Raw genomic sequence first — 24,412 nt, forward strand, 5'->3', positions numbered from 1 at the left:
TGCCATGTCAAAGGCTATGTTTGTTGTGACACACTGAGTGCGATGGGGCTTCATGTTAGCCATTAGAACAATGTGTCAGACAGTTTGACTTTTGGGTCTCCTTTTGGACACATCTATTTTTTTTTTTTTTTAGAAAAATGTGTTTAAAAGTACCTTCTTGAACCTGCTTGCAGTCATTTCTTTTTTGGTTTGAGTATAGCAATGAAATGCAGATAGATCCCAAAGCACAAAATATAAAATATGAATGTATTGGTTTCCCTCTCAAAAGAGTAAGACACTAAATCAATGCATTTACCATTTACTGATGCTCAAACATTGGAGTTAACCATCCCCACAAAGTATCCCTTTACAATGCTCTCTCTTGTTTGCATCATTACTTTTTATTCCCAACTTTTCTAAGTAAATGCTTACTAAATAAACAGAGCAATATATCTCATGTTGTATATTTTACGGTGTTGCACTTATTCTAAATTGGAACATGTTAAAGAAATTGGTGGCTAGAATTCTTAAGAGAGACAAGATCCCATATGCTCTCACTACAGAAAATAGTCAGCCAGTGCCACTGACCACCACCACTGGAATGCAACCACAGCTAGTATAATATACCACAGCAACGAAACTACCTACAGTACATCAATAATCACTGAAGTGTGCCAAACCCCAAATAAATACGTCTTTACTGCAGACAGCCTTCTACCAGTCACTGCCACACAATCAGGAAATTGTGTAAGTCCACTTAATGCAACTTGGGTATCATCACTCAATCTTGCATAACATGCATACTCACCCTTTCGCCCATTATCAAGCACTTTCCTTCTCATGTGAACCGCGCTGACAGCACGATAGTGAGATGGCATAACACGCAGCGGTGCCATGTATAGCACAATCTTTATCGAGTCAGCAAATTCCATGAAAGCAAAGCACTAAACTCTCACCACAGTGTGCAGATAATACCTTTAACAAGCCATCTGTTTGCCTTTGCTTCATGGAACATGGAAAAAAACAAATGTGGGCAGGCATTGACCTGTGACATAGGAAACAAATGTTGGACTGGAGATTTGAAACTGCAATAGCAGTGGTGGCTAGCTAGCGCTCCTGGGGGTATTGGGAAGGATATCTGGTATTACACCAATATTTTTTGTGGATGCATTCCACAGACAGACAAACGGCTTCTTACTAGGGCGTCCAAAATACCCTAATAACATCACTTAAGCAGGAAGCCAAATGGCAGTCACTCAGCCATTCTAAACTTATAAAAACTAAATGCTTTGTTAGTTTTTTCAAACTAAAGCATGTGCAATGTATCTTCAGACTATCTTCCTCTGTTTAAATGCTTGGCTTTCAAACCAAAACAAAGACACAACCATATGGAGTCTTATGCATCTGGCTGACACATTCAGATCTGTGAGCATTAATATCCATCCATCAGTTTACTCACCTGTCTGTGTATCGTCGGGTAGGTTCATTCAACAAAAGACCGTGTGGAGCATGGTTAAAGGGAGGTTGGCGCAATAGGTGGTAGCGAAGTGGCTGGCAATGCCGACAGAGTGCACAGTCTGGCTTGGATGCCATGAGGGTGGCATCAATCTCAAGGTGTTGTTCCATTGTGAAAAACTGAACCCCGTACACCTCTTCCTCTATGTCTAGCTTCAGAGTTAGTGGGGTGTCACAGAAGACATTACTGGGGCCCAAAGAAATGTTGTTCCCCCTGACAGTCAGTAGTAAGATGTTGTGGATTGCTGGTAGTGCCGTTTCCTCGGGACTGAAGAAAGTGACCCACACAGTCAGGGAGTCTGGAACCAGCGGGTAGAGGAACTCCAGCTGAAGCATGCAGCCTTGGAGGGGGCATTCCGACAGGCCGACAACACCTTGCTCGATTCCTGCGTTGGGACTCCAGGTGCGCACACTTGGCTCACAAGCCTGCTCCACATCTGGAGGGCCTATGGGATAGAATTACAAAAAGACACAGACGGTCACACTCAACATATAAACCACTCAAACTACAACCTCAAATCATTCGCAGATAACAATGTTAGATGTAAATCAGACCCAATGAGCAATACCTACCTGGCCGATCCCTAAAATAACATGACATTTCTGTTATTGGCACTCAAAGTCTCATAATTGTACTTGGTAAAGTGGATAAATCATGTTGGGGCCAAATCACTCCAACTATTCTCAATATTTATAAGGGTAAGTAGCCCTGTTTGCTGGCTTGGAATGGTACGTAATATGAGCCACCTTGTGGATCACTTTTGGCAGAACTTACACTATGGGATGAATCGTTGAAAGATTCATGCACATTTTTGTGCTACAGGTCTTCAGATTTCGGATGCAGAGAAGTAAGGCAGCTGTTTCACACTAAAGCGATCAGTGTTCTCGGAAGTGCTGACAGATCAAGATTTTGCATTAGTGATCTTGTTAGTGCACCAACACTTCTTGCAACATCAAGGTAGAGGTGAAACTGAGAGTTCATTGTGAGTCCATCTGCAGAGGAAAGGCAGAGCTGAGGTGTGTACCTTTTAAGAGGGGCCTGGTGCAGGGTTCTCACTTCAGCACAGTCATTACAACGCCTAACAGTCACACTCCAGCCATATTTGGAGTCCACACAGCTAACTCGCATTATCCCAAGTGACGTACACTAACATTCATCAAGCACTTTTAGAAGCCAGCAAGCAGCAGACACTATGTTCTCCCTCGATTTCCTTTTGTGCATTTCCAAGCTGGCAACCAACGAAGCCATTTGCTAACCTCATTTCTGGGCACCGTGCAAAATTCCAGTGTTTAATCAAGTGAGGACTGAATACGGTTTCCAAGCCACATTATCTCAACACATTTATTATTGTACTGTAAGTGCGTGTGTGGCCAGAGTGGAGGTGAATTAAAGAAAACGAGGGACAGAGAGAAAGAGAAAGAGAAGGAGGGAGGGAGGGAGAAAGGGGGGGGGGGGGGGGGAGGATGGGAGAAAATGAACTGAGATACTCCAAGAGCTTGGCTTCACTCAGCTCATGTAGTCCCGGCTTACTGGGTAGATTTTCATTGAATTTGCAAGGAAGGGAGCTGAAGCCACTGAAAATATTTTGTAATGTCAGCTGTTATGATGGGCCCTACTCCTGCTTTGGCGCTGTTGCTAATGTGGTTGGAGATTTAAGAGGAGACAGAACAGCGGTGTCATCCACTGTGTTACCTTAGGCACTGCAAACTGTATTTTCTGAGATGTACTGTATCTGTGATTGGCAGGACAACATGTGCAAGCAAAGGGTTTGTAACCGCCTTTCAATCCATTATGATTTATATTTAATCATCTGTTTCACTGCTGACAGAGCAGCTACCTGCAACGGGCCATCAAAAGAGCTTACTTCTGATGTTTGTAGAAGCAAGCTGCTTACTTCTACAAACAGCCCAGATCTCAGAAGTGTTGGATCTATAGTTCCTTTATATTGGAGAAGGGGCCACAAGGTGACTGGACCATCCAGACCTAGTCTTTAAATAAGACCCATTCATTCCCTGCAGATAAGCTGATGTAAAGTCTTTTAACATTAACATCCATTCTTTTTTGAAGTGATGTTTATTTAACATCATGGAGCTGTAGGCTAATTGGTGCAACATAAGCCAATTTTTCTGTTGTTATAGGACTATTTAAAATCCCTATGGGTTTCTTTCCCGGAAAGAATCTCATGGCTAGTTTCAGAATACACTCATAGATTGTCTAATTCATGGACGTAGTCTTAGTGACATCAAATGGTTTCTGAAGAGGACTTTTGCACATGGACTTTTAGTCATTTTACTAACAGGCAAAGAGCGGGATCTAAGGCGGGCCTTAAGCCTACAGCTACTCCCTACAATGGTAGGCCCGTCAGTCAAACGTTTGAGTTATACACACACACATACATATTTATTTCTGATGATAAAATTGACATTTTAGAATGGGTGTGTATGTGACTTCGAGGGTTTCAGTAGCCAGCCTCAAGTGGACACTTAAAGAACTGCAAGTTTTTCCACTTCTATGATTGCCAGATGAAATGATTGAAACATTTCAGAGTGGCCAAAAATGATTAATGTAGCTTTAGATAAAAATATATCAAACACATAACAAACCAACAACAAAAGAACTCATGAACTATAGTTCTGGTAGTGACTTTGCCCTGGTCTTTTAAGTCGCCTTTGGGAATTTTACAAAGACAATCCGACAGCGTTGCAACCAGAAAAATGCCCTATATCTTTTTAAGTGGAATGCTTTACTGTATTACAATCAATTACTTAGTTCATACTAACACACAGACTCGGGTCGGTCCTATCAGCCCCCTAAAAACAATTATTCATTTATTAAGTTTAATGATTGGATCAAACAACAGATCATTCCATAATCAGTAATTGTGTCCTCATTTCATGCACAGGTAAGAACTCTGTTCTTAAGAAAGCATGATCAGTGTTTTAATGCAACCCACTGAAATCTGCTCAAAAAAAAGACTAGCTGCTTTATAAATATGATGTTCACGATAGACGCTGGTGCCGGCCCAATTTCCCGCCATAATCTGACAGCTCTGGAGCATCATAGTGATCTTCAAAAAAAGCCAGAGAGCCGGAAGAATAAACAGACAGGGATATGTCCGGGCATGCACGCTTTATGCTTTCTAAGAAGTGTCTGGCTCTGGCTCTCACTATCAATGACTCACTGTCACACACTGTTACACACTTCCTCACTCAGAACACAGACATCAACCCCCTCTAACCCTTTGCCCTGACGCACACACAAACAGAGCGACACTTCACAGACACACTTTATTAAGGCAATAGACACTCTATGGCTTGGGAACCAATGTCACATCATATTACATTCAGGGTACTTCAGGGGTTAATCTGTCACAGCAGTTGGCAGCTGTTTTTTCATCATATGGAGCAGTGCTACTTTTGAGTACACACTTTGTGAAAATAAGAAGAGAAGCTTAATACACTGATGTGACAAACTGATGAAGGAAGCAAAGGTAACTCAGAGTATGAGAGAGATGACCTGCATTGGCTGGAAGAAGACTAAATAAAAGCTTTACTTTTGCGTTCATTGAATGAAACAAACACCTCAAAATGTTAACCTGAGCAGACGTTAAAGGGAGACAATTAAAGTCAACAAGGAGTGCATATGTTATCATACATTTTACAACGGTGAGTTCAGAACAAGCAACTTAATTGGACAAGAGGCGGGGATGTAAAGAACAACAGCACCGGGACTTTTAAAGATGGCTGTCTGCCTCAGGTGTTCTGAAAACAGCTGAAGTGTTAGCAAACAATCTGTCTATGTCTATTGGTTATGCTGATACCTCAGAATCAAATATACCACCAAAGGAACTATCAACAGACTCTTATATCACTGCTTCATGATGTATGGAAACATACAGATACATGTGAGTAAGTGGATGGTCAGTATGTTGTGATAGAAAGTAAGTGTACAGGAAAATGCTTGGGTTTGCTTGCCCAGTTTAAATTGCACTTCAAGTTGCATTGGTAAAATTGTGTCTTGTAGAACTATTGTGTGGTACTGAATAACTGCTGTTAATAACAAAGTCACTTTAACTGCATTTTGGCCATGATTAGGACTATGAATTAAATGTAGCTAGTGTGCTAATTCCAGCATACTTACATAGACGTGAATTGCTAATATGTTGATAAATGTGCACTATCCTAATTGAATAAATGAAGGGCTCTAGCTACATCAGACATCTGACCAATTTTCTCATGCATTAATAAAGAGAGACTGGAGTGGATGAGAACAATTTACTGAGAGTCATTGGGTCAAATATTGTAAAAATGTATGTTATAGTGTCACCCTTGAGCACTTTGTATTGTGTCATACATTCTGTGAAGTTAAGGACAGGGGATATTCTTCTTTTTGGGAACGTCTATGGAGCAGGACAGAACTGAGTCCTGTGTTTTTCTTAATAATGTCTGACAACTCTGTGACCTTGCATGAACCAGCTATTCATGACTCGACATTTCTACAATTCCAATCATGTCTGAGACATGTATGGCACCAAACTCATGCTGTTCAAATTCCAGCAGGGTAAAAAAAAAACTATCCTCATTCACACGTAAGCAGACATTTTGGACGCTCCACATATTGCAAAAGCACATGAACATCATTCTGTAAGTGAACCTCCATCTGCAAAATAACATGCACACATTTTTACATTTGACGGCGCATATACACATCCTGGACCTTTCACTTCCATTCATGCGCACTGCTGTTTTCAATCAAGCTAGAAACCTCGCTTGTGAATGTCACTAACCACATGCAATTCTCCTAACTATCTTGGGTGGTTTCCACCCCGCACCCCTCCCTGAATCCGTATCCATGTGTGTTTTCTCCCTTTTTTTTTCATTCTTGCTTTTTTTTTTTAATGCAGCCACTTCTCCCTGGGGCATAGAGTAGTCAAGATTTATGAGAGTTAATCCAGCGCTCTGACCACGCCAGTGTTTCCAAGTCGAGTTGTGTGAGGACACAGCCAACATATCCTTAGATAACAGGTGCCATGTGTACAGTACGCATGAATGCTGATGAGTGCAAGGAGACCCACCTGCACAGTCGCACAAGCTAATGTGCTTATCTCGGAAAAAATACGACTGTATGCAATAAACTCATACAATGCTTTAACACACTGTAGTGAGGGTCTGTAGTTTGCCAGAATGTCTTTTGGAAGTCGGACACATACATACACCATCACAGCAGGAAACAGCAGCTGCAGTATGCAGAGAGTAGCTGCCCCAGACAGAGCTAACAGGGAATGGGGATCTGCCACAAACAGGGACCCCTTCCAAGAGGGAAAATAGAGTACAGTTTACACACACAGCATGTTAGACAAGCCCAGACTTGCCCCTGGTACACACACTATAGCCTGTGTGACGGCAGGGCTCAGTGAAGAGGGAATCTATGAGCATCCATAGAGACACCAGCATGCACACAAACTATCAGACGAAGTGTCACAATAAAATAAGAGTGACTTAAATAATGCATTGAATCAATTGATGATAAAAATATTGATAATTTAGTTCAGAAAGGCAAGTTGTTTTCATACATCTCTCAATCGGTGGTCTTTATAGATGTTGATGAACGATTGAACAATTACTTTGGGGCTTTCACTGTATATTAGGGGTGTAACGGGTCACAGAGGTCGCAGTTCAGGTCGTCCCTCAGTTTTGGGGTCACTGTGCAGTACGAGCTAGGTTCGTCATGATTTAAAGAAGCATGCGGCTCTTCTTCATTGTGTCTGTTTCCTAAATGGCTATCTCTGAACTCATCGAAAACTTAAGACGCTGAACTTTAAGTTGGTCGCGGGGCATTTCTTTGTTGTGTTTCCATTTTGTCAAACAGACAGTTTTCTATACTTTCAACATTAGTATTTTCAACACTGCACTACTTGGTGTCACGGCTGCAGCTGCACCCCCCTCCCCCCCCCCCCCCCCCTCCTCTCCAGTGTGTATGCAACTAAACTCTCTTTTGGAGATTCTGTGCGTGTTTGTCTTTGTGTGTGTGTGGGCTTGTGGTTACATCCCCAAGGACTCGTAACATTCACCTGTGCTGCTTGCCGGAGAAGCCGTGATTGGTGCGAAGCTGCAGTTAAAAAATGAACCAATCGGAGGAGAGCGGCTGCCGAAAACACTCCTTAAGAGCTTGACCAGCCTTTACTCGGGGCGCAGCTTCATTTGGCTTCAGCTTGCCACCGTGCCGCTCGTCTTTCTGTAATTGTTAAAAGTTCTGACCTCCATGTCCCTATGTGTTACGAGGCTCTTGTTTTTATGTGGACTGGTCCTGGATCAGTTTAGTTAAGAAACACACACATTCTCACTTTAGGATTCTACTCTTTGTTTAGAAAAACTAGGTTTAGGGGTGCTGTTCATTTGTTGTTTGATGTGGTTAGTTAGTGTAGTTAGTTTAAAAAAAGTCACCAATTAGAAAGTTCATTTTTAGAATCCTTCTAGTTTACTTTGTTATTGATTCGAGCGGCACTCGTTAACCCTTTCAGTTACAGTTTGCCTCACTTTGTTTTTGAATCTACAATACATTAAGCAGATGCTTTTCTCTAAAGCGATGAACAGCAGAGAGTAAGTACATCACAAGCAAAGATCTAGAAAGGAGGAAACGACTTCAGTAAGGGAAAACGCACAGCTTCAAGTCCGATTAGACACAGAGGTGCTGACAGGCAGCGCACAGAGGAAGAGCACTTTTTTTTAACTTAAAGTTCATATATCATCATCAACAACTACATCGACAGCTGTTCTTGAGAATTCTAGTCAGCATCAAAACTACTCTAAATATCCTACATACCGGCATCCTCAATATTATCACCATTATCCTCAATATTATCACCATTATCCTCAATATTATCACCATTATCACTGAGTGTGTAGGCATTCATGAAAGAGCTGGGTCTTTAGCTTTTTCTTAAAGGTGCAAAGGGACTCTGCAGATCGCAGGTTGAATTCACCAACAACATCTGGTTTCACTGTTGCTTCCCTTTTCCCCCCTCAAGCCGGGTCGTAACATTTGGTCACCAAAGAAATGACTTTGAATCCCATCATGAAAACGCAAGAAAATAGCCTCACCTCGTTTCAATGCATCGCACATTTGTTTCCTCTACGGAGCATTCACATGAGCTGATACCTTACAATATTCACTTTACGCGCTAACAAACTTGACATCACATTATACATAATAAACGAAAAGGGCTAAACTTGTTAGCGTAGAAACATTAAGGTTACAAACAGTCCATGGTGCAACATGCTCTTAAAGCAACAGGCTGCTTAGTAATACAGCTGGTAGAGGATTGCTCCATTTAAAGAGAACATCTGCTGGTGTAAATAAGTCTATGTGTAGCTCAATGTAGGGGAAAACAATGTCCTAGATTCAGGTCAAATACATATACAGTATATACAAAGCTCCACACACTTTTTCTCAATCATGCTATACATGGAATGAGTCTGGCACAACCTTGTAAGGCATGATGTCTAGTGTAACTGACATTGACTTTAAAAGTACATGTATTTCAATATGTATTAGACAGTGCGTCATATGGGGGAACAACAGCTTGCACAAAGAGTATTCAGAGCTGCACAGATGGGACAACAACTATTTTTATAGCATAAATACCTCACAATAGAAAAACAAAAGATAAAAAAGGCTTTTTTTTCTGCTTAAAATGATCCTGTTTTAGCATTTATAGCTCTTAAAATCCCCTTTAACTGAGATGTAAAAAAGGATGGATTTACTAGTAAGACATGATCTGTAACCTTGTTTTTTTTTTTTTTTGGGCCTGAGCTGTCATATGGGAATTGTACCATACAGCACCATCCAGTGGGAAGCGACCTCACTGATCCGTCCATGTTGTCCCACGACCCAAGTGTCATGAATCCAGTGAGTCATTTGCATGTTTTAAGGTTGAGTCAGTTTTGAGAATTTTTAGCATGTCAGAGTATTGACGCCCGAAAATAGAGAAGAAAACCTCAGATGTGGTAATCATGCTGTAAATTTTGGATAAAAGGCGGATTTGGCGTTTGCTTGAGTATTCAATTTGATTTCAGTAGAGAAAGGTGATGATATTAAAAACTGATTTAAGACTGATAATCAGTGCAGAGGGAAGGATGCGTGAGAATATATATTTTCAACTTTCACTCCAGGAGTCTGTACAACACTTAAAATAGCAATGAACATGCTAAATGGAATGACGTCCTACAACATCAAGTGTAGAATAATGTATCTTGTACTGTACCTTCGGCCTCTCGGGGGGACCAGTGTCCAGAGGGGGCACAAGGTCTCGGCGAGGACGAATTGGAGGCGTACTGCAGCAGAACTCTCCCTTCAGTGCATTTATCACACACTGATCCCACTTCTCTAGGAAACCAACAGACAGGCACAGCAACCAACTTAGATACAGGCCAAATACATCTCATTCATTTGAGATAAGTTACATTGGTGACAAAGAGGTACAATTCAATGAGTTAAATGCTGTTTGGAGTTGGTGCCTTTAAAGACTTGGCTCACTCTAAGGTTGTGTGGTCAAGAAAAAAGAAACCCTACTTCAGTAACATTATGATTATATTACCTCAAGCGATAATGTCATACTTCTTAATCAAATGTATTAGCATACACACAAGCGTCTGATTGGCAACCAATGTAGCTCATTTCACCTGTCATAAAAGTGTCCAGATATGGGTGGAAACCATTCCAGGGTGATTGAATTATGATGCTGCTCAACCACTTGGGGCGCCATGGGCACTGGAGGAGGTTTGGAGGCGGGTTGCCAGGTCTGGTAGATGAGATCCAGGTAGCAGTGCATCCTCGCCACCTGGTTCAGTGTGAAGGAGTCTGTACAGGCGTCATCTGCAGGGAACAGGGGTAGTGGAGAGGTGATTGGGTTTTTGGATTGATCCAAGACAAGTAAAGGTTTACAGCTGTTTAAATCAAACACCATCTTTTCTTAAGAAACTCATGTTTAGCTTTTGCACAAAACATGACACAAAAGGAGAGCCCGCTGAAATGTCTGTCAAATTCCACACCTGTCCAAGTATGCACAGACTCTACAAATTCCTCTATAGTGATCACTGTGTGTGTAGGCAACTGCATGCAAGAGGTACCAAACACACCGGAAAGTTTTATCTCACCTGCATAGCTCATGTAGTTGTTAAATGGCGTGTGCGTGAAATGCCGACAGCCGCAGGTTTCGTTGCCCGGCTCAGGATCGTGGCAGCCCTTGTATTTGGGAGTAGGGTTGGTGTCCGCGCACAAATCTCCGGTCTCCATCGAGGGCTCGGTCTCCAAACACGCGTCGTTACACGACTCGATTTCGGATATTCCTCGAAACACGTGGTAAAGTCCGAGACTGTGGCCGATCTCATGGACCATCGTGTCAGTGTGACCGAATGTACCATAGAAGGAAGGGTTGAGCACAATCCCACCTGAGAAGAAGAAAAACAGAGAACGAAAATACTTGGTATTCATTGTGGAATCAACCCAAAATCCTTACCCAGAGTAGAGTGGTGTTATTATGGATGTGGAATAAGATTTAGACTATGCATTATTAATGGTCCTCCTCAGCTTCATTATCACCTTCTTTCCTGCTCAGGGCTTGACCTGTAATTAGTCAAAAAGCAACGGTCCCCGTTTGCCAAAGAAGTGTGTGCCTGTGAGTTCTCCTGCATGCACATATGTGTTTGTATTTATCTGTGTATTTGTAGTCTACCCAAATGTGTAAGAGCCTCTTTGTCCCAGGGCCAGGTGGCAACCCCCGCCAGGTCTTCATCAGAAGAATTGGCAAAGAAGACGTTCAGGTGAGTCGAGCCGTCCAAATGCAGGATCTCTTTCAGCTCTTTCACATCCAGATAGGCTCTGGGAAACAGAAAATAAGACACAAAGAGCAACCCACATTAAGTTAATAGTGCTACAATGAGGATAGTCTCTTCCTGATGAATGGAGAATTCACCAAGGCTACAAATAACAACAAGGTTTCCTAGTAAGAGCGAGTTTTTGTAGTGATGTCTTTCAGGAAAATTGTGCTCAGAATTACGTCCCTGTTGTATTCAAATATTTCCTAATTTAGCATTTCTCCAGCCAACACACTTAGTAATGTCAAACACATCCTGCAATTTGACTATCCCACAATAATCCAATTTTCCTTTTGACTCATAAAAACAATTGTCTAGCAGTGATTTTGCACCTGTAGTGTTGTTATGAATGCTCTCACTGAGGTAAAATATATGTGAATCAGCCTGGTATCAATTGTGACTGATCAAGTCCTTTCTCCACCTCCCATGCAATTACATCACAGTCCCCGATAACTCACACTTGAGTAATGGGAGCAGATGAGAGACAGTGTTGTTGTTGTGTTGTCTAGGAAGTGCAGGAGACAAACAAACAGCACAACACCCCAAAATGTGTCGCTCTGGGAGTTGAGTGCTTCTTAGAGTGGAGCTCTCTTTTGAGGAGACATGGCACGCCGAGCCGTAATTATTTTGTCTGAATGATGATGTCAGATGCTTTATGCTGGGAGAAAGTGAATCATAATCATTACAGTTTTTTTTTTTTATATTGTTCCGTCTGTTTGTGAAAATCCCTTTGAGTGTGCTCATTCTTTATTATGAAATACAGGACGAGATGTCAGTGCGGGTCCCACAGGCACCAAACAGGTGACGGTGGGGATAAACCGACTGCAGCAGTGACACTGAAAGTGATGAAGGACTTTTAAAAAATAGTGTCATAGCCTATTGCAACCATGCATTTCGGAAATGCAAGCAAGATCAGGGTTGACTGTTGCCAAAGCCCCGTTTCCAACAAGCGGTCCTGTTCAGTTCGGTTTGGTATGGTACCCATTTATTGGCGTTTCCACCGTCAAAAGTTGGGAATGGAACCAAAATAAGAGATCTGTACATCATACTTTTTTGGTACCCTTCTATACCGATCTGTTCCTGCTCTTCTGGAACTTTTAACTTAATTAATAGCGGGCTACACTGTGTTGGGCTGCTATGTCACACTATTACGTAGCTGACGCGGCTATCTCCATCTGGCTTACACTCCGCTTACCAAATAAGGGTATGGTTGGCTGTGGAAACGCAAGCAGGTTCAGGGTTTACTGTACCAAACTGTACCAAACCAAACTGGACTGCTTGGTGGAAACGGGGCTTAAGGTACCGTACCAAACTGGACCGAACCAAACTGGACCGAACCAAACTGGACCGAACCAAACTGGACCGCTTTGTGGAAATGGGGCTAAAAAGTAGCATGGGAGGTGGAGCCGTAAGTTATCAGGTCCCTCTCCTTTGGAATCATCTACCAGTTATGGGCTAGGAGCCGGACATCCTCTCCATTTTTAAGAGTAGGTTAAAAACTTTCCTTTCACTAAAGCTTGTAGTAAGGGCTGGTTCAGGCTTAGACCAGCCCCTATATATGCTGCTATAGGCTTAGACTGCGGGGGACCTGGCACAGCAAGCTCTCGTCCCTCTCTCTCGCTCTCTTTCTGTAAGTGTCTGCATTTCAGCAACTTTAAATCTACATTTCACATGAACATGTTTTGCTCATGGTGAATTAATGTTGGGTTTCTGTAAATAATAAAGAGTACGGTCTACACCTTTTGAATCATCACACTAGCACTACATTTCCTGAATAGAACAATAATGAATGGGAATAATCGTTTCAAAGGATATGAGATAAAAGCGTACTGTATGGACTGCCGCATGCAATACTGGTTCATTTTGCATCTGAATGGTTTTTTTTGTATCTCCTAGTACCTCAGAGCAGCCTTACACATTCATTAATTGTTCAGCTGTTCGGATGTCTCCCCGTCCGAGACATGATGTTTTGTCTCAGCCCTGGGAATGCTAACAGCAGCGCTAACGACTGCAATCATTCAACACAATGAGATCTCTTTTCCAGCAGTGAAACTGTCATTCATTTTATGAACACATCAAACACGTTTTACTCCATGAGCCTGGCTGGTGGTCCTGGCACACAGCATCAGCACGCTCAGTCATCTCTTGGAGGAGTCGATAATGAGTTGCATGTGCCGAAGTGATAGTTTATCATTTCTCTTGGCTCTGGGAGGCATATAGATACGCAGTAGACAAGGAAACGGGAGTTTATCAGAAACAAAACATGACATTGGCACTACTATTACAAATTAGATCCTCTTTCGATGTTTTGACCTAGTTTGTGCGACCTACTTGCCCGCCATATATTTTATACACCTCTTTCATTCGTGCTTAGATCTCAAGACTAGTAACACCAAGCATAAAACCACATGCCTTTACTGCACCTGATCGCATACAGCATGGGGAGTTTCTCCAAGAAAGAGCACACTGAGTGATTTAGCATTTCCTCCTTTATGGTTTGATGTGTAACACACCTGTAATCTCTCACTGGGATAAATGAAATCCATGCTGCTGGAAGTTTCTTTGTGAATGGTACCCTGTGTCTTACAACCCTTCTTGGTCCATGTGACAATTACCCCCAAGCTGAATGCCTGGGTCAAAATCCGAGTAGGAAACAGTAGCACTGCCAACATCAAATATTCAATCAATCAGGTGAAAAGTACGCTCAGCTCTCCATATCATGGTTAGCAGTTAGCATTCACATGCATTGTTAGCTAAAATGCTCCTGTCTCAGAGTGAGGGATGATTCTTCAGCGTTATCTAGTGTTATGATACTACAGAGCTAAACTCCTGATTATTAAACTGCTCATACTAAACTCCTACAAAGAAAAGTCAGTCAGAAATTGACGGGAGAGAGTTGGGAATACATGCGGGAAAGGATCCACCGGTCAGATTTGAACCCGGGCTTCCCGCTTGGAAGACCACACCTCCATACGTGAGGCGCACGCACTAACCACTAGGCTACCGGCGCCCCCTTTAAAGAACTTTCCAAGTGAAACAGGAGTTCATATTTGTCTGACTGCTTATCTTCATTTGTAAAGAAGTAGCCATGTGCAGTAATAGGGAAAACTGAGGATGCATCGTTGACAGGATAATCATAATCGATTAATGAGACCAGTGAAGATGCCAAGCCCTGATACAGATGGTGAAGATATTTAATACTGTATACCAAAGGAACTAAGGATCCTGTCTTTGAACTTCTTGGTTATTTCAGACATTCAAAGTATTACTTTGGTAACATTACAAACCATTGACACATAAAAGCATGTTAATTTTTTTTGTCCTGCATCATTTTGTTAAAGTAAATGTCATGTTTTGTTTTTGAAAGTTTCTCCTCACATTTGTCCCACTTAGGTGAGCTCAAGTAAACAGAGAGGATAAAAGCACACATTTCAAAGACGCATACCTTTTTTGAAGTGCGTAATCCTGAAGTGTGCTATTTATATTTGCTCTTCCACTCAACAGCTGACTTGAAATGAAGTGTATTTGCACTACGCATTGAATTGCTTTTGTAAAGGTACGAGGTGGTGTAAGGTGTATCTTTCCACTGGCAAAAGGAACTTGACTTGATTTCATACGAGCAAAGAGGGTGAGGTTATCGCTGATTGTACACAGTGTGGTTAAAATTCACTTTTGTGCACTACTAACATTTGAACTATTTCTGAAAAAAACTGTTCAGCAAGAGAAACTGACATGCAACATAATTTATGATAAAAATCCTTGTGATAACAAAATCAATATCTGAAAATTGCAGTTCAGGCTAAAAGGGATAAAACTTGACATGCTGTGAATTCAGCTATACTTAAGCAGAATATTTGGTTGCCAGAAGTAGTAAAACTGCACAAGAGTTACCATTATAGTTCACTTAGTCGTTATAGGCCAGTATTTAATTGAATATGACAATTTATTTTTCTGCTCCTAATTCTTTGGAGGATTTATATTTATTATAATCAAAAGATCATTTAAGTCAGGGCCAGGACTCAGAAAAAATCGAACAACTTTACGAGAGCTAAAGAATCGTGTGTGTGCCAAAACATTTTTGAGACTCATTAAATAAGCGCCTAAAATGAGGCCAGCTGATCCAAAGTGCCCCATTTTCTTTCTTTAAATAGTTAATACAATAGTTTATTATACTTCTGTATTTAAAAAGCAAATGTCTGAATAAAACATTAAAACTTGAGTGTAAAACCCAGCGGTCTCATAACATATGTTCAATGTAGCCTAAAGGAAGCAGCTTAAAAGTCAGTGAAAGAAAATGCTCTGGAAGACTTTCTACCAGTGATATCATTCTCCCACTGCGACAGGCCTGCTAAGGTTACCACCGATGCACAATTCATACACAGAATGTTTCATAACATCTCTACAACCCATGTTGGGTTGAAAAAAGTCAGCCTGCCTCAAATCACAAGTTGGATGAGGAGCTGCTTAGCGAAGATGCAGCGTTAGCTCAGAAACAGACGTTTTGAATAAAGGGTTCAGTTGCAGCGAGTGCTGTCTTGAAGCCCGTGCAAGAGCAACTGGGGGCACTCTTTGGGGCCAGGTCTAAGAAGAAAGAGTGAGGGAGGGAGAGAGAGAGAGCGAGAGAACAGATAATATAAGGTCTCTTGTCCTAATCATTTCAGGAATTTCATTATTTCCTTTGAAAATATTTGTCCAGAGTTTTTGGACATGCATGACGGAGAACGGGGTCACAGGGGTTTGATGTAGAAATGATTGAGTCAGCAATGAACACGAGCATAAATTCTACTGTAGGGTCAGAACAGAACTAATCTGAGTTCAATTATTCTAACGCCCTTGGCCCTGTTACAAAAACACAATGTGCATCACATGCTTCATGCACAGTGGAACTTCCAAAGAAGACAGTTAAATATAATCAATTCCGCTTATTTTTGATTCATGCTGTCACTGTGACACTAGTGATGACCACTTGAGTTAAGATTTTGTGCAGCTTTGATTGAATGTCACTGTAGGTCATCGATTCCCAATGACATCATGGTGAGGTTGTTAGAAGTCATAAGAGTTTGGAGTTTTCAAACACTGTCTGTCTATCTGTCCATCAACATCTTACTCAAACCTTCTTGCCAACAAACATTTACCCCCCCCCCCCCCCCCCCCCCCCCATTTCATCCCGCCCTCTATGTTCTCTCCCTCTCTCAAACACCCCTAAACTATTTCCCCCGTCCCATAGCCCCTGTTCCCCTCTCTTGCCTCTCCTCATACATTTTTTCGGCCGAGATGAGCCACTGGGGAAGAACAGGATTTTCCATGCATTTAACTTCACCACTTTCCAGACATGTCCTGGGAAGCAAAACTTTTCAAGGCACACAGAGAAAGGGAACAAGAGTGATAAAGGAGGGAGAAAAAAAAGGTAGATTGAAATTACAGAGAGCCTAGACTCAAGCATCACTACAGAGGATCTGGTGCAGGGAGATCAGATGGTGTGGGATTATGACTTCATCCATTTATCACATGTATTATTCATAAAAGCCCATACATTTGCCTTGTATACATATGTCTGAGGCAACATAGTGTGAAAGCAGGGGGTTAGCTGGCATGGCCATGGCAGTCTCACAGCCAAGAACACTTTTGAAATTGGAGGGGGGCCCTCCACTGCCCTGTCATCAACTCGGTCAACACCACAGCCCCTAAACCCATCATTCATCTCTGCCTTTATTACTATACTAGCACTCTCCTCTTTAACCTTCCAACTTACTTGTCTCATTATATTTTTCTTTTCCAAGGAAGACACTTGCAAAGGAAATGTGCCAACGCTTGGATTCCAGAGATCTTAGAGATATATGGGATGGACAATTGGACAGTTCAAATGATGAACAACTCTTCCAGTTCAAATTTTGATAGAAATTCTTGATCTGTGGTACTTTGATGTACACTCTCTCAATTTGCATACTTCTTCATCAGCCTGTCTTAACTCCTGGACCATAATAACATAGCCAAGTTATTAGAAGCTAAATTCCTTTGATTCATACATTGATCAGTCGTACCAAGCTCTGGTGTTGATAAGGAAGCCAATATGAAAGTGCAAAAAATTGAAGTCCCTCTAGTGTCAACTTGAGGATGGCTGCAGAAGTCCCATACATTCCCATTTTTACAGAAGAAATGAAATATTTACAGCTAGGTTAAAAAAAAAAGCATTTGGTCTAAAAAGCTCATGTCTTTATCGGCACACATGTAGCGGGTACCATTTGAATATAGCTTAAGACTTGTGCACAATAAGGGGAGTGGCTGATGTGACTGACAGGCAGCCCATTGTAGCTGTTTGCCAGGAGACTAAAGCCCGCCTTAGCTTCAGCTTTTTGCCTGTTTTCTAGGTTGACTGAAAGTAAGGTTGAGACAGCATTTCCAATATGGCAACTGCCTGTCGAACTAGGCTTCAGAAACCGGTATGTCGCCAAAACATCATGACCAACGTAATACAATCCTATACAACAATTCCTCCATCAATTGGACTTCATGAAGCTTCTACATTTTCAGTTTTTGTTTGCATGGTCAGAATGGGGATGATTGTCCTTTACATTTGTTATTGAAGTCGTAGTGGGTAGTGATGTCGATGGTGGTGTAGAGTGCTTAAAAAAATATATAAATTTTCCTAATATTTTGTGCACTCCTTTTACATACACGAGGGGGGCCAAAACATTAGGAACACCGTTCATAAAATACACTCCAGTAAAACAGCACCCACCAAGACTTCAATGAAAATGAAGAAGCTTCCTAAAGAGTTTTATGGCAGAACAGTTGGTTTGTATTGTACAAAACAATAGGTAGTAATACTGCCACCATGTTATGGCTGATGCGTGTACAATTACACTCTCTCCGCTAAAACCGTCCAACTTACTCATTTAATTATTTTTTCCATTCCAAAAAAAACAGATGCATAGGAACTGTGTCAAAACTTGGATTTGGGAGACTTTGCCATAACGGCTTGTTGCTCACAGTTGTTAGAAAAAGGAGTATTTGGAGACAAACGGACTGGACAACTGGACGCTACAAATGATCCCCAACTCTTAACAGTTCCAAACCTAAATAGAAATTCTCCAAAAATGTAATTTGTGAACACCTTCATCAGCATCTCTTGTCTTCCAGACCTAGAGGACATTGCCAAAGCATTATCAGTTGAATTCCCTGGTGTGTCATGTGTTCAAAAGACCACCTACAGTATCTGGCAACATACATTCCCATCAACGCCAGATGCAATTCCTCTGGCTGCCTTTGGGCACAAGTAAAGCCCCTCCTCACTGCAATTTCCCCTCTGTCTCCAGAGGAGCAGAGAGATTTCTATCACCCCCCTTGAGAACACAGGTGAAACCTCCACAACAGGTGCTTTTATAAGTGTGCTGTGGCTTTAAAGGGGAAGTGCAAAGTCCTGGTATTTACGGCCAAGCACTCCATTATGTTTTATGGGACGGGGGCTTAAGGTTTAGACGACCAACTGTAAAACACCCAAGTCAAGGGCCCTGAAGATTAGCTCCCCTCTCTGAGCTGGAATACTACTGAAAGAGGGAGTGAAGGGAAGAGAAAGAGCGGTCCATCCATTAACCTGCCACAGTGAGAGGTATTGAGTTGGGAAGGAGAGAGGCACAGAGGCCAGGGGAGAACAGATAAGCGATTAGCCTCCAATAGCCAAGGTAGAACTTAATTTCCCAAAAACATACTGAGACTGAAATTGTCCTTTTATTCAATTAACAACATGTGTATCCATCTGTCTGAAAAGTATAGTCTGACTCTGATTAGTTCTGGTATTATGTGATCAACTTTTTATCCATTTGCTCAAATAATACATCAATAATTAATAAGCCTTTTTCACATATGCAACTCTAAACATTTCTAGAAAAACTAATAAGTTCCAGACTTGCTTGTTCACACATACACCTCACAGCGGGAAGCTATTTCTGTGGGATGAGGGGGGGGGGGGGGGGGGGGGGGGGGGGGGGGGCTTCTCAGAAGGCAGTACATGACGTGAAAACAACAAAGCAGACGTTGAGATATTAAGGGTATCAACAAAAGAAGAGCGGAGGAGGACATACTGGCGAGCAGAAAACATAATGAAGCAGTTTCATTTTGTGCACGGTGATTGCACCGGATGTGCACATACAGTCTATGCTGGTGCGCTTGTCGCAGGATTTAAACGTCATATCCCTCTCCCATTTGCTCGCTATCCGTTGCATTTTCACATCCGCTGACCCTTACTTCATGAGAAAAATTTATTAGGGGCTGGCCGGAAAAATTCTGGGGAAAGTGTGAGTGAAAAATTTGGCTGTTTGCATTCACACATGCAGCTCGTTCCATAAACTTTTCAGGAGTTTGGTGCATTTGTGATGGCACCAATATAACATGTCAAATACACACATAAGCTTCCCAGACAACTTTTTTTGCACGTCTTTAAACAAGATATAAATTCACATTGTATACATTACAGCCATAATTTCAGTTGTCCCTAGCTCCAGACACAAGAATGTCAAATACCACCAAAACCATAAGAAGTGTTAAAACCAAGGGCTGTGAAAACAATGTGAAAGGCTTCCCTGAGGAGGGAGTCCTGTGTAAGCCGGATTTTTAAAAACACTACATGTAAGTGGTAACAGGCGCAAACGCTGCAAAAATAAATTCAGGACCTCACAACCATTGTTCCCCAGCATACGCAGTACATTGTTCATCCAGAATTCCATAATTAAGGAGGAATGTTGAACTGTTTGTAGTGCAGCTATCTGCAAGTCTCTCCAGACATACCATAATCAAAGCAAAATAAGCAACCACTTGAGGAGATTATATCTATTTTTTGTCCTTTTTTTTGTCTATGTCTCCCACTCTGTTGTTGGTAACCTTTCTTTCACAAGCCAATTCTTGAAATGCCCGCAGGGAGGTTTAAATGTTGCAAAAGCAAGCGATTTGATGTCTAAATGAAGTAGTTTGCCCACCACTTGATGAATGATCTTCTAATGATGACTAAGCTGGAAGGGATTTGGTAGGAATTGAGAGATGGAAGCATCGACAAACCCACCTGCTTTCCCGTCTGATGTTGTTAATTAGATGTCATTATTTAGCTATTTAGCGGTCATTTTAAACAACAGGGTAGTGCCAAGCAGACAATGCTTCCAGCTCAACTGTGATTGAAAACAGCCGGGTTTCCTTGATTCATCCTATCAGAAATACCCAAACAATCCCACACACTAGGTCCACTCGTTTTTCTTCCTTTCGCTTGTCCCCACATGGCAGTGGCATGAAATACTGACAAACATCTGAATTTCAATCATTTCTGTCTCTTTTTCTGGCGTAACCATGAAGACCTCCTGCATTGCCCACAAAAATGTCTCAGTCTACTGCGTCAAGTTTCAGTGTACCAAGAATCAAACAATCCAGCTATTGGAGGTCTGGAAGAAACCTTATTACAGAGGATTCCAGAGATTTGTTCTCCTTGCCGGCTTTTACTCATCAACTACAAGCCACAATGAGATAACCACAAAAACAAAAACTTGCATGCATTCATGAAGGCCTGTGTATTCTCTTAGAGGATCTGCATGAAACCACATAATCTAGTGCTTCATGTACAGTACACCGAAGATATATTGTACTACTGGTATGCACATGCAAGTGAAGTGGACATTCTCCCGTGTTTTCCTGGAAAATTCTTGCAAGCACCCATGTTTAGGGAGCCATACCTGCATCCACAGGAAACATGTCTTTCAGTGGTTTCCTGGAGAGAGCAGTATGTCTTTGAAACTGTTTCCACTGCTACTAGCAAAAAGCCATACTGCACTCTCTTCTCTGAACTCTAATTGCCCCCATACTCTGTTTAGAATCTCACTCTTTCCAAACCAACTCCTCCTCCAATCAAGACGGCTTAATTAAGACCACTTGGTATCGGAGACGTTGAGTTGAAGAGGGTGAAAAATTGATACAAAAATGAGCGGTCTGGCCTGCACATTTGCTACCAGTAAAGTCATCCGGTTGTGTTTGTTTTGCTCCGCTTAAGTGTGGAACACTGATTGAACCAGGCCAAGGCTAGATTGGACTAGCTGTTCCCGGAGGATTTCCCAGGCCACACAGGCTGGGAGTTGTGTTACACTCAGCCTCAGCCCAAATGGTCAGGAAACAGTAGGACGAGACGTTAAAACCTCTCTTCAGGGAAACATGTATGGAAAGATTTGTTTTTTTGATTTGCTCCAGGCACATGAGACCACGGTGTAGAGTTGGTTTACTAAAATTATTCAGTCGTGCCAACCACAAATGTTTTAATTAAATAAGGACTGCTGTGGTTAGTCAAAGCCTTTCAGTGAATTCAAGTCATGTGTTTATTAAACAACATCTTAAGGGGATTTAGTAGTGCTGGAAACATGATTACTTGTAAAGTTTACAGAAAGTGATCTTACTTGTGTGGAGAAGAGCGGTTGAAGCAGGTCTTAGTCACATCCGTCACGTTGGGATTACAGCAGTCTCCAAGGTCATAGAAGAAGTTTTCCCAGTTACATTCAGGATCACATACACCATTCCCCTGCTTGTGCTCAGGGCAACGACTCCGGTGCCCGGACATACAATCACCTGCATCATAGCCTGTCAGGGGATGGTTGCATTCCGGGTCGCATGCATCATCCCCAACTTTGCTGATGTCGCAGTTAGCGAGAATCAATCGGTTTCGAAGGGAGGAATTGGTCACATTGTGAATGCTAAGCTCCCATGTGATGTTGTAGGGGCTAAAGGCATCATTCAGCTGCTGGTGCTGTAGGCTGATCTGGTGATCTGATACGGTCGGCCGTATTCGTGCATCATCCCAAATATTTATGACTCGATATCGTATTTTCTTGGGCCGACGGAAGGTCCAAAGCTGGTTGTAGTTTTTGATGACCTCGACATTGTCGCAGACAGTTTGCCCACAAGTTGGCGGTTCCAGTTTTGTGTCCAATAATTCCTCAGAATTACCCGCTCCACCGCCACCCAGAAACCCTAATCGTCCAATCCCTCCCTGCTCAGGCTGAGGAAAGCTACCATCTTTGACAGTCAGCCACTTCCGACCTGGGTGCTCGAACGTTTCCCGAATTACCAGCTGAGGTAGATCTAGGGGGTCCTCGTGGCCCTGCATATCCCTTATAATATGCCTCTGCCCTCGGGCCTGCCTCCATAGTCCCACCCTTTCCACTGCCCCCCTGTAATTGTGATTCAGTGCATTCCCTCCAATCATCAGCACTTTGCACTTTTTGGTCAAATGGCTGAATACATCGCCCGATTGCTCCCGACTGACGCCAACTTGGGCGCCATTGACAAAGAGCTTCATGTACACGCCGTCATATGTCACTGCCACATGTGCCCATTGGTTGGGAACATAGCGAGCATTGGAGTGGATGGAGGTCACTTTGTGGGCACGGTCAGTTTTCAGGGAGAAGAAGAAGCGGGGGTCACGATTCCCATGCTCACTGACTGCCTGGATGCCAAGCAGCCAGCCCCGGTCACTGGAGGCGTAGAAACATTTGTCGTAAAGGCCTGGAGAGAGAACGAGAAAGAAGTCAATTAATATTTCCCTGCTTGTGTGAAAGTGATGATTTGTAAGGGAAAAAAAGGCACAGCATCTAAAAAATGTTCTTCCATCACTTTTGAGAGTGCTGACATATGAAAATTTCTGTTTATTTCTTCTCTTTACAAATATGCATCTACTTAATATTGGGTTTTTTTGTTGGAAAAATGCACAAAACATAGTGTAATGTTCACATTTCCTATATCAGTCAGTGATGTTGAGAAAGTATTATTTCCAGAATGAGACTTAAATCAAGTGGAGATACAGAAGCAAGGAATTAATATGATGTATTTGAAAATCTATGTGCATGTTGTCCTGGAAATTGGGTTGAAGTGCATGTTTAACCAAGGGACACCCCATGGAAATCTCTCTGTATAGGGTTTTCATGAACACTGAGTGCATTTAAAAGCCGCTCGTGTAAATGCCCCTTGCTAGTGAGGTAGCCAGAAAAGGCTAGTTTTTCTGTTTTTGTAGAGGCACCAAAACACCTTTTTCCTGTTTCACTTGGACCGTGTATGTCAGCTTCAGTATGGTAATGTGTTTTCACTTCTTAGGGGATCTCTGAATGTTAACTGTTTGCTTGTTTTGTGCTTGTTGAGGTACGTGTGTGTGTGTGTGCCAGAAACACAGGTTCATGTCTGTGCGTGTGCATGTGTTCCTTAATGCATGGTCGTGACTGTGCGCATGAATCCATACAGTCCCGTCAAAAGTTTGTAAAGATTACAAAGCATCTCGACACACCTCACACAAGGCCCAGCTCAGCATGGGAAAGTCTGTGTGTTCACAGGTGATTCTAAGAAGAGGGCAGTACTACAGTCTTGCCACAAGAATTTACTCCCAGGGTTTTGCCAACATCCCTTCTAACCTAGAGCTTTCTGGCAGTCGCATCTATCAATTAAAAAAAAAGACACTCAAATGTGACCTTCACACCCAGCCCTTATAGGTATGGAGTGTCCTTTACAGTACAGGTAGCTCCTTTGATCTATGTGCGTCACATGCCTGTGCATACCCTTCATATTTATCTCTGATGACTTTGGTCAGGTCTGAAATTATAAGCTGATTCCATAGTGATGGTCACACGTCTTTTCTTCAACGTACTTGTCCACTCAGATGCCTTTGTTCCCCATCGATTAGGAGGCTACCTGAGCCGGCAATAAGTGGTGTGCTAATGGTGATTGCACGGACATCTTGCTAACTTTGACCTGTTTCTAATTAGATGCACACTCCAGTATGCATTCATTAACTTGGTATTTCAATGGCCTAATGTTCAAAGAGAGAGGGCTGGGTTCAGCGTCAAGGTCAGTCCTTTGGTGGATGACGTTTTCAGGCTTTCCACAACACTGGAAGGAAAAAGCCTCCCATCTGTCAGCTAGTGCACTCAAGGCTAAAAGGTGTGCTAAAATGCTCGTAGGGCTCCTAGTGTAAACAGCTGTCATAATTCTGCCATGCTCAATTAATCTAACACACTCCACTTTTCCAGAC

At 42.2% G+C, this 24,412-nt stretch overlaps 1 protein-coding gene across 1 annotated transcript; it reads right to left on the reverse strand.

Moving 5' to 3' along the window:
• Positions 1–219: 219 nt before the first annotated feature.
• On the reverse strand, positions 220–23,946 carry LOC132992608 (pappalysin-1-like). The gene is made up of 7 exons (XM_061062038.1): positions 23,940–23,946; positions 21,795–22,899; positions 11,229–11,374; positions 10,651–10,944; positions 10,177–10,369; positions 9,759–9,880; positions 220–1,940 (listed from the first exon to the last, which is right to left on the reverse strand). Exons 1-7 carry the CDS (start codon positions 23,944–23,946, stop codon positions 1,435–1,437), a joined length of 2,373 nt encoding a protein of 790 aa, XP_060918021.1. The 3' UTR covers positions 220–1,434.
• Positions 23,947–24,412: the final 466 nt, after the last annotated feature.

The sequence above is a fragment of the Labrus mixtus genome, chromosome 17 (genome assembly GCF_963584025.1).
Source record: "Labrus mixtus chromosome 17, fLabMix1.1, whole genome shotgun sequence".
Classification (NCBI taxonomy): domain Eukaryota; kingdom Metazoa; phylum Chordata; class Actinopteri; order Labriformes; family Labridae; genus Labrus; species Labrus mixtus.

What these genes read in the sequence shown, in the direction of transcription:
- LOC132992608 (XM_061062038.1), bottom strand. An exon ending in AACCGCTCTTCTCCACACAA is followed by an intron (nt 11,375 to 21,794) that starts GTAAGATCACTT and finishes TCTGTTTCCCAG; the next exon opens with AGCCTATCTGGATGTGAAAG. An exon ending in TCTGGACACTTTTATGACAG is followed by an intron (nt 9,881 to 10,176) that starts GTGAAATGAGCT and finishes TTGGTTTCCTAG; the next exon opens with AGAAGTGGGATCAGTGTGTG.